Source organism: Aphanomyces astaci (genome assembly GCF_000520075.1).
Source record: "Aphanomyces astaci strain APO3 unplaced genomic scaffold supercont1.5, whole genome shotgun sequence".
Classification (NCBI taxonomy): Eukaryota; Oomycota; class Saprolegniomycetes; order Saprolegniales; family Verrucalvaceae; genus Aphanomyces; species Aphanomyces astaci.
Window position 1 is genome coordinate 1221624 of NW_009798268.1, and position 14302 is coordinate 1235925.

At 51.0% G+C, this 14302-nt stretch overlaps 8 protein-coding genes across 8 annotated transcripts; 4 read left to right on the forward strand and 4 right to left on the reverse strand.

The window, feature by feature from the left end:
* Nucleotides 1-429: 429 nt before the first annotated feature.
* H257_03173 (hypothetical protein) lies at nt 430-1643 on the reverse strand. Its single transcript, XM_009827150.1, has 3 exons — nt 1036-1643; nt 780-973; nt 430-737 (listed from the first exon to the last, which is right to left on the reverse strand). Exons 1-3 carry the CDS (start codon nt 1634-1636, stop codon nt 438-440), a joined length of 1095 nt encoding a protein of 364 aa, XP_009825452.1. The 5' UTR covers nt 1637-1643; the 3' UTR covers nt 430-437.
* An 82-nt stretch (nt 1644-1725) lies between these two features.
* Nucleotides 1726-3446, reverse strand: H257_03174 (hypothetical protein). Its single transcript, XM_009827151.1, has one exon. It carries the CDS (start codon nt 3306-3308, stop codon nt 2850-2852), a length of 459 nt encoding a protein of 152 aa, XP_009825453.1. The 5' UTR covers nt 3309-3446; the 3' UTR covers nt 1726-2849.
* Nucleotides 1735-2341, forward strand: H257_03175 (hypothetical protein; the record flags this gene model as incomplete). The annotated part of the gene is made up of 2 exons (XM_009827152.1): nt 1735-1857; nt 1970-2341. The coding sequence occupies 2 exons, from the start codon at nt 1735-1737 to the stop codon at nt 2339-2341; spliced, it is 495 nt and encodes a 164-aa protein (XP_009825454.1).
* Nucleotides 3447-3475: 29 nt separating the features above from the next.
* On the forward strand, nt 3476-5391 carry H257_03176 (hypothetical protein). The gene is made up of 5 exons (XM_009827153.1): nt 3476-3952; nt 4026-4132; nt 4201-4613; nt 4701-4767; nt 4824-5391. Exons 1-5 carry the CDS (start codon nt 3505-3507, stop codon nt 5286-5288), a joined length of 1500 nt encoding a protein of 499 aa, XP_009825455.1. The 5' UTR covers nt 3476-3504; the 3' UTR covers nt 5289-5391.
* A 1917-nt stretch (nt 5392-7308) lies between these two features.
* H257_03177 (hypothetical protein) lies at nt 7309-8435 on the reverse strand. Its single transcript, XM_009827154.1, has 2 exons — nt 8073-8435; nt 7309-8013 (listed from the first exon to the last, which is right to left on the reverse strand). Exons 1-2 carry the CDS (start codon nt 8427-8429, stop codon nt 7441-7443), a joined length of 930 nt encoding a protein of 309 aa, XP_009825456.1. The 5' UTR covers nt 8430-8435; the 3' UTR covers nt 7309-7440.
* Nucleotides 8436-8696: 261 nt separating this feature from the next.
* H257_03178 (hypothetical protein) lies at nt 8697-10821 on the reverse strand. The gene is made up of 3 exons (XM_009827155.1): nt 10627-10821; nt 9399-10582; nt 8697-9351 (listed from the first exon to the last, which is right to left on the reverse strand). Exons 1-3 carry the CDS (start codon nt 10776-10778, stop codon nt 8918-8920), a joined length of 1770 nt encoding a protein of 589 aa, XP_009825457.1. The 5' UTR covers nt 10779-10821; the 3' UTR covers nt 8697-8917.
* Nucleotides 10822-11208: 387 nt separating this feature from the next.
* On the forward strand, nt 11209-12499 carry H257_03179 (hypothetical protein; the record flags this gene model as incomplete). The annotated part of the gene is made up of 2 exons (XM_009827156.1): nt 11209-11968; nt 12009-12499. The coding sequence occupies 2 exons, from the start codon at nt 11209-11211 to the stop codon at nt 12497-12499; spliced, it is 1251 nt and encodes a 416-aa protein (XP_009825458.1).
* A 696-nt stretch (nt 12500-13195) lies between these two features.
* H257_03180 (hypothetical protein) lies at nt 13196-14090 on the forward strand. The gene has a single exon (XM_009827157.1). It carries the CDS (start codon nt 13209-13211, stop codon nt 13998-14000), a length of 792 nt encoding a protein of 263 aa, XP_009825459.1. The 5' UTR covers nt 13196-13208; the 3' UTR covers nt 14001-14090.
* Nucleotides 14091-14302: the final 212 nt, after the last annotated feature.

The following is a 14302-nucleotide window of genomic DNA, read 5'->3' on the forward strand; positions in this document are numbered from 1 at the left end:
TATTGAATACTACTTCGAAGTACTGTAGTATTTATACTATTTATAATAGTAATTGATCTTACAGTTTGTGTTTACTAACGTTAGTATATATTTTAATATATGTATATTATAATTAACGTATGTATTTTAATATGTACTAGTAAACACAAACTGTAAGATCAATTACTATTATAAATAGTATAAATATGTGTTTACTAGTATATATTTTAATATATACTAGTAAACACAAACTGTAAGATCAATTACTATTATAAATAGTATTAATACTTCCTCTGTTCGCAAATGCTGTTGACACTTTTTTCAAAATACTATGACGAATGCGAAATAAGTCAAAATAACCTATACCAGTAAATAACAACACGGAAGTATTGATACAGTACTATTAATATATAAATACAAACTGCAGTATCCATTATTAATATCATGAAACTCGGACTTTATATTGACGAATGGGCTGGGGAATGCGCTTGGACGAACGACGCGATCGCTGCGTGGAGCACTTGGATGTGTACCAGCGATGTCGTTTGGTTGGGGAATCGAAGTGGTTTGCCATCCCAATGCACATCAACATGATGGGACCCGTCTCGGTTGTCGCGGTACACCTCCACAACCAGCATGGATCCATATGATGGCGCGATGATGCCACTGGAATGATGAAGTTGCAGTGCGCACACGAGGGCCACGAGCGAGTTGTCATGCGCAGACACCAAAGTGAGCCGGCGTCTCTGCGGCGCCATCTATATCCACTTGTCACCTTAGCGTTGAACTAGGACGATCACCTCGATAGCGTCGGAGAGCAATGATTGGAAGGTCCGCATCGCAAGCAGAAACCCCCGTTGGCCTCGCTGGACATCACTGTAGAACATGTACCATTCCCAAGCAGCGTGACGGACGATGGACTCGTACATTGCGGTGGTCATTCCATTGGGCAACGGCAATTCATGGGCTTGAAGACAGTCTAACACCTCGCGCACTGTCGAAACATTGGCACAGTTAAGGCAAGAGTACTACTACGTAGATATAGTGGAACGTTACATGAAGCCCAATTAACAACGCCACGAATGCCAAGCACGTCCTTGACGGCATCTTCCAATGCCTTGTAACCTGGTAGTGTACTCAGCGCCACCTCCCTCGCATGTTGCGCGCCTTGGCGGTAGTCGTGGCCCGTGAGGATGGGCGTCAACTCTTTCGGGTCGACAGTGTGCAACACGAAAGGATTATCTGAGGTCAAGCCAACAATATCATGACATAGGCCAGCGAGGAAACTCTGAGCCGACAGGATGGTTCGGCGGATGTTCGTGGAAGTGGCGTAAACGACGTCATGGATGTTTATGTTGGCCAGGAACACTTGGTATCGTCGACGAAATGCACGGCCGCGACGTTCCATGTCCGCCACACCTTGTTCCGTCAGATGGCCCTTCGGCCACACTCCTCCAGGCATCGGAGGAGGCGCATCCGAGTCACTTCCATGGACCGCGACAAGGGCATTGAGACGACGGCGCGAAGATTCTGACGCAAGTTGAGATATCCAGTACGCCGTATCTCCCTCGCTCATCTTGAGCATCGTTCCCACGGCTCCTGTAATGGGTGACCGGTCGCCATGACGGAACACTGCCAACACGTGCACAAGTTCCATGTTGCTGATCAAAAACCAGGAATCCGGATACAATTTCCGGAAGTATGGTTCAGTATCCGAACTGTATTGAATTATCCGAATTACCCATTGTTGTGGCCATGGCAGACAGCAAGTATGGCAGATCGTCGGAGCTCCGCGCAAGCGGAGGAGGCCGCGGAAGAGGAGACATGAGTAATGCGTCTTCCTCGAACCACCGCCCAACCTCTGGAGGAAGCGGAGGGGTTGATGACTCCAAAAGACGCCAAGACACACGAGAACGATCTCGCTCTCGAGGCCGAGCACCAAAGCAGGAAAGAAGAGATGTTGATCTCAGAGGTGGTATGCGTTCCATAGACCGATCGCATCGCACCCAGCAGCGAAGTCAAGATAGGCAGACGACGCAACCACCGTCAAGCTCACGACGTCACGACAGCCCTCCAAGAAGGAATGACAATTCACCTCGTAGGAACCCCATTCCACGAAGAAACGCTAGCCCCCCACGAAGAAATACCAGTCCTTCAAGACGACACACTAGTCCTTCACGCAGGAACCCTAGTCCATCATCCAGACGAAACTCTAGTCCATCTAGACGAATCTCTCCGTGGTCCCAGCGAGACCATTCCCCTCGGCCTCGCGACAAGCGTTCTTCGCCACAGCATCGTCGAAGTCCACCGCGTGAAAGGCATACGTCGAGCCCCCCACCACGTCCAAAGATCCAACCTGTGAACGATCGGGCCCTTTCTCCGTCGAGTCTGACCAGTGACATGGAAATTGACGAAGAACCCGCCGTCAGCATCCGTCCAAGCGACTCCAACGAGGAGCCAACAGCTCCGACAAAGCACGCCGCTACTCCTTCGGCCGCCGTACTCAGCGAGTCGAAGGAAGATGTAGCCCAAGCCACCCTAGCTAGTGCATCACTGCCGAAAGACCAGCATCATCCTCGAAATCGAGCCGGAGAACAAGCACCTGCCAAGCACGACCATCGCGAAGGACTGAAAAATCCGTCCAGTCGAGTTTATACTGCCGAAGAGTTGGCTGGACTCCAACTCATGCAACAATCTGCCGACGAACATGCCGCGAAGAACGCGGACCGCAACGCAAGGAAGGATCCCCAGGAAACCAAGCACAGGACACCGGAAGATGGACATGTTAACAAGCCCTGGAACTATCCCAATGATGTTAAGAAGGGGACCACGGTTCCGTTGGAACAATCCCAAGATACGAAACGAGGGGATCATTCGAAGGACGAATGGGCAGACAATACACGACGGAAACCACTACAACGGTCTGCCGAGGAAAACAACTTGGTGAGGAAATATCCCAAGGAAGCCACGGACGGGGCTATGTCCAAGAATGAAATCGAAACATCCCAAGGTAAAAAACGAAAAGCAGAGTCGGAAGAAGGACGAGGTGGATCGGCGAAGCAGCCGACGCGAAAGAAGCTAGACAAACCTCCGCGTCCGGTGTACAGCAACCCCAAGACAGAAGCGTGGGCGCAAACCTGGACCGACGTGTGGCAGAAGTACCGGGAGGCCAACCGCATCGAGACCAAGTGTCTGGCGTTGCAGGGAGATGTAGACTTGTCATCATTCATGGTAGCGCTGGCAGAGTCGGAGCTGGCGACGGTCGGCCAGCGCATCCAAGCGCATGAAGCCAGGTTGCAGCAATGGGAGCGGGATGGCGTCCTCGACATGATTGTCCACCCGTCGTCGCCGCCGCCGACGCCGACGCCCGACGAAACGTAGCTACTACTGTAGTCGTTCAAAATATAGCTCTAGGACTGCCTTGTTATTTTTGTAACTGTCAAATGTAACTGTCGTCGGATGACCACACCCTTTTTAAAACCCGTACTGTATATCTTGCGAAACGACGCGCCATCGTTGTCATCCATGGGCAAGCACACAAAGGCGGCGGGACGGCCTGCGTGGAGTGCGGCGGCGATCGCGCTCGTGTACGATCAGCACGGGTTCGACGTCGTGCCGGCAGTGTCCGAGTCGATGGCCGCGTCGTCGACGCCACACTCGTGGGGTGTGTTCTTCAACCTCACGAACGCCATCGCCGGTGCAAGCATCATCTACATCCCACACGCGATGGCGGACGGCGGGTTCCTTCCCGTGCTTGGCCTTCTCCTTCTCTGTGGCGGTATCACGTGGTACGCGATGAACATCCTCATCGTGTTGGGCCACCACCACCACGTCCAGTCGTATGAAGACCTAGCGCAACTCGCGTTTGGCGTCCCGGGGTTCCTCGCCGTGTGTTTTTTCCAGTTTACGTTTTCATTTGGGGCCAACTGCTCGTACTTGCTTGTGATTGCCGACACGCTACCTGTAGTCATTGGTGCGACCGAATCTTGTCTTTTTCCCCATAGCAATCATATCCATCCACATGATGTTGCCTATTATATGTATAGGCCGGCTGTGCAAGATGCACATTGCACATGGTGAGCCCGTGCCTAGCTCCCAAACCTCGTGGTACCTCCGGCTGGTTGCGGACCGAAACATTTGCGTGACGTTAGTGGTACAACCAACCTACCAAGAAATGTAGAGTCTCATGTGTATCGTTAAATTTGTGTGTATGCGGCGTAGGCGGTGTTGGTGCTACTGCCCATCTGCATCCATCGCAGCTTTGCCAGTTTGGAGAAATTCGCGGGTGTGTCCGTACTCAGTGTTGTAGTTTGCACCGGCGTCATCGTGTACGAGTGTATGTTTCACAAGGACGAGTACGTGGCCGAGTCTCGTGGCTTCATGTACGACTACGTGGCAGTCCACCCCGACATCTTTCCGGCGCTGGGGACGATAGCGTTCGCGTACGTGTGCCAGCACCAGACGTTCCTCCTCTACAACACCATGTCCCCCGCCACGCCCCGTGGATTTGCCGATATTTCCCGCGCGGGGGTCGCTGTCTCAGTCGCCCTCATCTTTGCCCTGAGCATCCCCGGGTACCTCTTGTTCCTTCAAGCCACTCGAAGCGACATATTTCTCAACTTTACCAACCTCTCGTACGTTGAAATGATGTAATTGGGTATAAAATATCCACGTTTGGAGGCCTCCAACTCATGTCGGGGGGGCGGCATTTATTCCCGTAGCGACAAGCTCATTCAAGGGTGCCGCCTACTTACTGCCGTCAACATGATCCTGACCTACCCCCAAGAGGTAATCGTCAAATGTACGACTGGAAACACGTCGTGACGACGATGGAGCTTGGGTAGTTTATGGTCGCCCGGCACACGCTGCAGCGTCTGTTGAACTTGCACTACGCCCACGTGAGTGTTGTGGATTTGTTCCACGAGCAAACGAAGCCCATCAACCAACGGACAGTGTGGCACGACGCCAGTGACGAAGACGGAGGTCAACCGACCCTTCCGACGGCGCTGTCCACGCCATGGCATGTCGGCCTCACGGTCGTGCTGCTGACGTCGACGCTGCTGATTTCCATGGCCGACCGCCGGCTTGGCGACGTGACCAGTCTCACGGGGTCGTTCAGCGCCGTCGCCCTCGCGTTCGTCTTGCCCGCCGCGTGCCATCTCAAGCTGCAAGTGCCGGCGCAGCACCGCCGCCGGTGGAACGATTCCGTCGTGCCGTGGTGCACCATCACGTTTGGCACGTTTGTGTTTTTTGTCAGCACCACCACGTCCATCCTGGCCATTCGTCGACGGCACATGGAGACTCCTTAGTAGTAGTAAGTACTACAAAGTACTAGTAGGGCATTAGTCATCCCAATCATGGGCGGCAAATGGCCAGGCAATTTGATCGGGAACAAGAGTGTGCTGTACTGTCGTTATCTCTTCATACATAGGACTTCGTAGGTAGGTACTACCGGTACGTACAAACTACATGTGAAGGGATTGCGGTATTACTAGTACTGTAATAAATGAACTATACTACTGTAGTACTAGTACTCCATACTGGGGTAATCACCAATATGTATGGATAACTTGGCGAATACGACAAATTTATCCGACATTAGTCTTATTGGTTAAAAGTTCAATACGTCGTAGACTTTCATTGGTAGATGACTCTTCATTTTCAATACAAAGACCAAATGTCGTATGTTTGTTTTTATTGAAGTCTCTGACAAGGTGAGGACTTGAACCGTAAAGGATGCCACGTGTATTGCGTGTAGAGGTTGCAACATGGATTCGAAGCCTTCCTCACGGCTCATGTCCTCACCTGGTCAGGACATGAACCGTGAGAACACGGCGTGTCTCCGGGTGTCACGTTTATTGCGTGCAGGGGCTGCAGGCGGCATGACCACAGCTCTTGGTGTGTCCCATGGAGGCGTGGCTACAGAAGTCCTGTCATCTCCAGGGACGTTGCAATGGCTTTAATTTCCATTGAGGAATCTAGAAATGGTATAGTTAAAGATTGCCATGACGAAGATACGTGAGCGTCAGTACAATGGAAAAAAGAGTGTATCGTGGTCGGCGACCCCTCGCTTTAGTGGACACACCAACGTCAGCGTGCTGCAGTCTACTGCATCATTCGTGAGTTTACCATCCGCAACACGTCCCAAATGGGGCATTGCCAACTCGCCTGGTGACTGTGTACAGTACATCAACGTGATCACGTTGTCGGGGACGACAGGTTGGCAAGCTTCAGTGGTGTCATCTCCGCGACGCATAGCCCCGACTAGATGTATAACTTCATTGCTAAGGTCGATAAGTATGTCGTATGTAGTATCCGTCATAACTCCGATTGTGCGAATTGGTGGGTCAGTGAAGTTGTTGCTAACGTTAATGCAGTAGTTTAACGCAAGCACCGAAACCCAAACTTCTTCAAGCCCCAGTGTAGTGGCCCTGGCAACACCCGGTTCCTACGAATTCACAGACATGAACATGCCGTGTGCGTCGGTGGACGATCGCACGACCTGTCTATGGATGTACATAAAGCACAACAGCTACTTCACTGTTCTCGTACTAGTCAAAACTCCTCACCTTATTTGCTTATCTTTGTTCTCCGGATGCTGAGTCAAGGTCATGGTTATTTTCGGGATATGCTGTGTCAAAGTCTTGGTTATTGTTATGTCGATCCGACTGTGTTTTCAACCAATATAAGCTGTATATGTTCAATGTGAAAGATATGTTGCTCCCACGACAACTACATCGCCCAATCGAATTGTCTAAAAAATAACTGACCAATCAAAATTCAACCATTTGTCGGTTATCCAATCACCGACTTCAAATTTGTCGGTTTGATGTCGGATGCCACCTAAATTTACATGTGAGTATATCAGCAATTCTTCGCCAAAACGTGAGCGCACTTAACAAATATTAGATTGTAAATCCAATCTTTGGATATAGTCCACGAAGGGTTAACCTGAGTGAAATTCCATTCCAAGAGCAAGACTCATGGTGGCGCTGTTGAATTGAAAGTGAATACTGTCTGCATAACTGAGAGATTCTGTGCCAATCAATCTTGCTCCAACAATTTGTGGTTTTGTCCAAAGATTGGATTGACACTGTAATACTTGTTAAGTGCGATAGTCATTGTTAAGTGCGTTCACATTTGGCGAAGGTTTGCTGATATACTCACATATTGGCGATTACTGGCCCCAGAACTCGACTATTTACTGTATCTCATAGAGGGTTCCAAAACTACGAGTATGGAGTATATTCTCAACGCTCCGTGAACTATTATTTCCTATATGACGACTTGATTGATCTATCCACACTGCCGTTTGATCGGTGTCCTTCCTTCGTCGTGAACATTGGGATCGTTAATATACTGTTAATGGCAATGATAAACGTCAATCTACCTATTGCGGGGTCACGTCGGTCATGAGACTTCCACCACATCCACCAGCTTTGTTTAGTATTTTTGAGTAACTTAAGAGACGATGCGTTCGCGGAACCGACTCAACAACGCAGACATGTCCTTGGCATGGCCAAACATTTGCCGAGTCATGCGAGTCCACGCGCTTTGCCGCGCCGTGAAGATCCCCGCGACGGTGCCCCGGTACGGTGATTCAAACAAGTCCACGACCTCCAACTCCTTCATGTGCTCCTGGGCACCATCTGAGTGGTCAAACTGGAACCACGTGTCGGTGGCGTCGGTCCCGATGACATCGGCAATCACGCGGTGGCCCCCTGGATGAAGGTACAAGAACGCGCCGATGTCGTACACGCGACTGTTGACGACGATGCAGTCTGCCTGGCCTTGACTGGCGAGCAGGTGCATGCGTTCCAACGGCCGCGTGATGCGATGTGTAAAGTAGTATGCGCGCCAACTCAACCCGCATGGTGCATGGAAGCGTCGGCCATCTTCCAGCATGTCGCGACGAAAGATGAGTTGCCACAACATCGAGTTCGAGTCTCCAGTCAACTCTAGCCACGACGAGCACACGACTGCGGACACCGCAAGGGATTGGGCGTCCAAGTAGCTGAAGATCTCGTTCGACACCTGCATTCACATCGTTGGAATCGGATAGATCTGAATATATAATATGGTCAGATTTTTACCTCGGACGGCATGGAGGCAAGGGTGAGCGATGCCTTGCACCGACGCTGACGCTGTGCATACATGACACACGAGAAGGTATCCATGGGCGGTGACGATGATGATGCCACGAGTGAAGACGACGAGAAAGCCGCCTTTTTCTTGGACGGTTGTGTACACAAGAACCCAAACAGGAACAGACACATCATGAGGAACGCCGACGAGAAGCGATAGCCGGATGCATCGTTCACAGCTTGGTACTCCAAGGAGGACACATAGACTCGAGAAGCCTCCATGCACGGAAGTGCCATCAACAAGGCAACGAATGCTACCGTCTTCAGCAAGTCGGTAACGGCCCCGCAACAACTTGTACAGTTCATTTTCAGATCTGCGACTTTGCGACGTATAGTAACCGAGAACCTTGATAGCTACTATTAGTAGTACTAGTTTAAAACTTGGAACTTGTAGGATGTCCTCCAAATCCTTCAGTAGTAATACTAGTGGAACACTTAGCAAGTGGTCCAATTCGGTGAGCCATGTTGAACATGGGATTCTGTCCGTTTAATGCGTAAAATTTATCCGGCATGCTCACGTCAACAACAATACGGAAATTCACTGGTGTTAACCGGATGTCGTGCGAACGTTGAGTTCAGAGTACTGTAACTTTACAGTTAGCGCTGTCGCTACCACAATATGAGTAACCGGCAGAGTTCCACAGGTTCAAGGCATTTGACTTGCAAGGTTCGTTGGCAAGTTAGTCGACTTGTGTGGCCGAAAGGTTTGCATTTACTCTACCAGTACAAGGTACAGATAGTTAACGTACTAACAGCAACAAATGAGAGTTGGTGGACGACTGCTTCGCCACAGGTTAGTACACCCACACTTGGTCGACTGCCACCTTTGCAGGTCGCACGACATCAAGGGCCATCCACACCGTTATTGTGTCCATGGCAGCCGCCACGACGTCTTGTATCCACCACTTCCACTTCCACAACGCTAACGGCACCTGCACACGGCGTTCGACTTGACTCAGCCGCGTGTATTGCTCCATAGCTTTTCGTCGATCAGCCGGCACCCCAAGTCCCATTTCATGCATGTACCCCATGGAAAAAAGCGCAGACGAGACGAACACGTATGCGCTCGTGGACGTTTGGAATTTGGCTTGAGACGTCAGGGTCGCATACAGGGTCATGGCCTCGGCATAATCCGCCCTGGCGTACGACGCATGAGCGAGTTCGAGGTGGGCATAGGCACTGCCTTGTCGCGCGGCTTGTCGGAGTAAGCTCAGGTACACGTCACGGTCTACACGTATACAGTGAACCGCGAAAAGAATACGGATGTGTACATACTCGGTTCGGAGACGTAGCCCTGTTGGATTAAGAAGGCGGCGTTGGTTTGGGCAACTTCATTCCCTTCTTCTGCCACAAGTCGGTACAAGTAGTACGCGGACGTATACTCTCTGGCTTGAAACTTGGTCAGGGCAACATCTAAAAGCGGCACTGGGACGCTCTCCGCCACCCGTTTGTAGAGGGCGACAACCTTCGTGCACTTTGCCTCAAACGACGACGCAAGGTCGTTGGTTCGTTCGACAATCTCGGCATATTTGAAGGTAGCGACGACATGGCCAGACATCGACGCGGCTTCGAAATACCGACGGGCTTGCTGGGGGGCGATCGACGTCAGAAGCGTCGCGGCGTGGTAGATGCCATTCAAGTGACCCAACTTGGACGCTGCTTGGAAATAGTGTAACGCGAGGCGGGTGTCCGATGGCAGACTGAGCAGCCCGAGGCCATGCAGAGCTTCCGCGTCACCGGGAGGGGCCATGAGAAAGTACTCGCGAGCTTTGATGGAATTGATAGCCACTCCCCATCCGTGCGCGTACATACGGCCCAAATGAGCAGCAGCCCCGAGATGCCCCCAAGCCAACGCTTGCGACAACAACTTTCGAACAAACGTGTAGTCTGGCGGCGACGGTTGAGCCAACAACAACTTGGCGATGCGATACAAGGTCGCGCCATTCTTGGTCTTTGAGGCCGCGGCTGCCAAGAAGATCAACTTGTTGAAGTCGTGTGCGGTGGAATACCGAGCGTCGTCCTGCAGCTCGGGCAAGCGAGGGTACGAAGGCAGGTTGGCATGGATGTCATACGTGGAGGCAACGATGGACGCGGCTCGCTTGTAGTAGACCAACGCATGGGCGCACGACCGAGGGACCCCTTGTCCAAACATGGCGCGGTAGCCAAGTGTTTTGGACGCGGGGGCGTTCCCGGCGGTGGAGGCAAAATGGTCGTGGAGAATCGATGTAGCCAGGCTGAGGTTGGTCGACGGATGGGGAAATCCCACTGCGTGCATGAGTGCGACGTGGTGCTGGGCACTAGGATTGCCGAGGCGAGCACTGCGTTTGATGAAGTCGACGCTGTCGCCGTGGGGGAAGGACAGTTCACCGAGAGCAAAGAGGGCGTCACCTGTGGCGGCCCAGTCGCCCATCGTGACGACAGCCATGTACAATGCCGTGGCATTCGCGATGTCCACATTCCTACAACAATGTCAAATTCTCAAAGCATCGTCTTGCTGATATACCGTTGGAGGTGGGCGTCGCGGAGCATAGCGACTGCGGCTGGATTACTGGGCAAGTTCCATGAAGCAGATGCAGATGCAAGGAACGCCACAAGCCCGACAAGGCGCAAGCCGCAGGTCGACATGGTACCGTGGCAAAACAAGATTCCATGCATAAGCCATACCGGTAGGGTGGGTTGACTCTGCCGCAGTCGCGGCCTGTCAATAAAAATTGTACTAGTATTACAAGTACTAGTATTTTGTAACTGTTACGAAACTGCCACTGAACACTACATCAAACACTATTAAAATATATTGATTTTACTAAGTCGGGGGGCAAAACGAATACTATTAATAATATTAATTGAGACAAGTTCTTGATAGTTAACGAAGTTCTTTGGCAGCACGAGCGTACTATTAACGTGGATGAACTCGCCCACAGTTGTACTTCAGAAATATAATTCAACTTGAGGTTGAATTGCGATTCAACATTAAGCCAATCACAGCTCTACCGCTCGACAGACCTTATTGGAGTAAATCTTGCAATCAAACACCTTTCATTGGGCTATTCAAAATAATCTGATGCACGAATTTCAAAATCTGACCATGTCAAAGGGCACGCAGTCTCGACGACGTGCGCCACCTCGACGCAAGCCGCTGTTGAAACCGTACCGTCGTTCAACCCTGCTTGCAAAGCGAAAGCAACAGGGTTACACTATTGGGACAATAAAGGCTCTCTTACAGAAGCACTCCACGCTCGGGCCATGTAGTAGCGACCGCGAGTTCGCGCGAAAAGAGAACGTTCCCATCGCCACCCTACGAGGATGGCTGGCTAGAAAGGAGGAGTTCCTCCAGTCCAAGAAGCATACCAGCAACGCCACTCTCAGTGGCCATGGCCACAGCGAGGCGGTGGACTTCGGCGACGCACTGGCCAGCTTCATGGACAGCGTCCGCGACCACGAGAAGTTTTTGACGACAGCGCACCTAGTGACATGGCTGAAGAACCATCAACCTGCCTGGCTTGACTCTTACCTGGAAGGCAAGGTGGATCCGTCACGAGCGTACAAGGCACTCCTGGGATGGTGCCAAGACTTTGCGCACCGCCACGGGTTCTCGCAGCGCGTACCCTGTGCGTCCAAACGGACGCAGGAGGACTTGCAGGCCACGCGCATTGAGTACGCACAATCGTTCTGGTCCAGGTACGGTGCCTACGACCGCGGGAATATCATCAACATCGACGAAACTGGAGTACATTATGACATGCCGCCACGTCGTACATGGGCACGAATCGGGAAGTCGGCCAAAGTTGATCGCCAGCAGAAGCACTCTGACCGGGTGACCGCCGTCCTTGCCATACGCGCAGATGGTGAGATTGTGTTCATGATCGGTACTTACGTGTCGTGTAGGACGCAAATTGCCTCCCTGCATCATCGTGCGTGGTCAGCCTGGCGGTCCTGTGGAGCAGGACGAGTTGCCGACGTATCCACGTGACGCAATCTACGCTGTCCAAGAGAATGCGTGGATGGATGAGCGAGTGTGGGACATCTACCTGCGCGAGCTCGTCCAGTACGAGATCGAGGGACCGTCTGTGGTGGTGGTCGACAACCTGTCGGCGCATGTCACACCTGCGGCGTGCGAGTTAGTCCGTGGCGACTTATACAGTGTACTGGAAGAGCTGCCAGCGAACGCAACTAGTACCGTTCAACCGCTTGATGTTGGTGTGATGGGGCCCTTTAAGGCCAAGTGCCGCACCGAGTGGCTGCACGAGGTAAAGGTTACAACAGCTGCAGAGAAACGGTTGGCGATGGTGAAAAGAATTTTGAAAGTATGGGAGTCTATTCCACCAGCGATGGTTATTCGCTCGTTTGATAAGGCTATTCCTTGTGATGAGTCGTAATATACCTCTTTGGTTGTGTGTTCGTTGTTGGAGGTTTCCCGGGTATAAACCCCCTCCTGAATCCATTGCGCATGTCCATGAGTCCAAATTCGTTGATTTTCGATTTGGTGCGACATTTCCGAGTGTCACGTTACAACACCTTGTGATTGGCTTAAATCCTCGGACCTTCCCTGTTTTGCAACAATACAAATTTTGTCCAACTGTGTGGACCTCTCATACAATAGCCAAGATAAAAGTCAAGTACAACTGTGGGCGAGTTCATCCTCGGTTCTCTGTACGCATTAGTTGGCATGTTGCGAAACAATTACCAACACTCCTAAATAGTGTCAATGATGGGCGATCCACTACTATTTAGTGTCCACATCTCATATCAAAACTGGTGGTATACTACTATTAATAGTAGCACTTCTACGGTCGACATAACTGTTACTATTAATATAATACTACTAGTAGTACTTCTCCAAACACTAAAACACATCTTTTTTGTCGAACACCTAAACTTTTCACAGTTGTCAGTTGCAAAAATGCGGTATTTTTTTCGGTTGATGGACATTCCTTGTGTCATACTGTAGTCAAGTTGTTCTCAAATTCTCATACTTCCATAATTTATTTCAATTCTCATTACATACGAGTAGATATTTTAAAAAACAATTATCATCTCCAATGCACGACTTCGATTACACGACACATTCCCGAATTTGCTTTCATCATGTCAAGCGACCAAGAACCAACGTGGATCGTCGTGGTGTCCAACCTCCGAGCCACTGACCTCCCCGTCGCCGACCCGTCCTTCTTGGGAGGCAGCAGCGATCCGTACCTGACGTTTGTGTGCATGGAACAGGTCAAGGCCACGCCCTGCCTCCCTTCGACGCTCAATCCCGTATGGCACGAAGAAAAGTTCCAGTTCACGTTGACAGGCACAAGCTTGAACGGCTCGACGTCCCTCTTCGTCAAGGTGTGGGATAGCGATGTTATCTCGAAGGATGATTTGATCGGCACCGTCGAGATTCCGCTGGGGTCGTTCCCTCGCGGCCGGCAACCGAACGCTAACGAATGCACGTTTCCTATCGTCCTCGACGCTGATTTTATCAAGCAGCGCGTGTCCCCTCAACTGCATGTGAAGATCGAAATCTTATCTCAAGCTGAATCCTTGGAAGAAATCACCCACGAAGTGTGGGAAAACGAGCGCGCCAGTCGTGGATTGACTGGAGTGAAGTGGAGCTACACCAACCTCCAAGCGAACGAACGCAAGCACTGGAGCACGGACCACGGTCGCCTCTCGTCCGTGAAATTTGACGCCATCACGCCATCTGTGCCCAAAGGATACACTGCTGGGTCCTGGCACTACGTCAAAGCCCTCGGCGACGACCAAGGCTGGGTGTACGCGTCGTCGTTCAATGGGCCTTGGTACAAGAAGCAAAGCCTCCGCACGAGCGTGCGACGACGGCGGTGGTTGAACTCGTTTGTGAAGGAGCCCACGTTGGACGACAACGAGTTTTAACGAGCACATTGCAATCTACTTTTTATTCGAATTTGTCAATCCAAGGCTTGCGCAGGCACTTGGACGCATCGATACGATGTTGTCATGGGCGAAATGCTGAGAGAGCTGATTGTGATGCTGTCGTAGCTTCAACGGTACTGCACCGTAGTATCTGGTATTCGGCACTGATCTGCCCCATGAAATATAAATAACCGTGAATATAATTATATAAATTACTGTATTAATCTCACAGTCAAATCAATTGTTGCAATGGAAAAATTAAAGAAATTGCTCAAATGTCAATCACATGGTGCGAAGGTACG

Coding starts and splice junctions, on each gene's coding strand:
- H257_03173 (XM_009827150.1), bottom strand. CDS start 1,636: ATGGAACTTGTGCACGTGTTGGCAGTGTTCCGTCATGGCGACCGGTCA. Junction 974..1,035: donor CGTTGTTAATTGGGCTTCAT/GTAACGTTCCAC, acceptor ATGTTTCGACAG/TGCGCGAGGTGTTAGACTGT. Junction 738..779: donor TGCTCTCCGACGCTATCGAG/GTGATCGTCCTA, acceptor AAGTGGATATAG/ATGGCGCCGCAGAGACGCCG.
- H257_03174 (XM_009827151.1), bottom strand. CDS start 3,308: ATGTCGAGGACGCCATCCCGCTCCCATTGCTGCAACCTGGCTTCATGC.
- H257_03176 (XM_009827153.1), top strand. CDS start 3,505: ATGGGCAAGCACACAAAGGCGGCGGGACGGCCTGCGTGGAGTGCGGCG. Junction 4,133..4,200: donor ACATTTGCGTGACGTTAGTG/GTACAACCAACC, acceptor TATGCGGCGTAG/GCGGTGTTGGTGCTACTGCC. Junction 4,614..4,700: donor CTCAACTTTACCAACCTCTC/GTACGTTGAAAT, acceptor TTATTCCCGTAG/CGACAAGCTCATTCAAGGGT.
- H257_03177 (XM_009827154.1), bottom strand. CDS start 8,429: ATGAACTGTACAAGTTGTTGCGGGGCCGTTACCGACTTGCTGAAGACG. Junction 8,014..8,072: donor TTGCCTCCATGCCGTCCGAG/GTAAAAATCTGA, acceptor ATGTGAATGCAG/GTGTCGAACGAGATCTTCAG.
- H257_03178 (XM_009827155.1), bottom strand. CDS start 10,778: ATGCATGGAATCTTGTTTTGCCACGGTACCATGTCGACCTGCGGCTTG. Junction 10,583..10,626: donor CGCGACGCCCACCTCCAACG/GTATATCAGCAA, acceptor ACATTGTTGTAG/GAATGTGGACATCGCGAATG. Junction 9,352..9,398: donor GGGCTACGTCTCCGAACCGA/GTATGTACACAT, acceptor GTATACGTGTAG/ACCGTGACGTGTACCTGAGC.
- H257_03180 (XM_009827157.1), top strand. CDS start 13,209: ATGTCAAGCGACCAAGAACCAACGTGGATCGTCGTGGTGTCCAACCTC.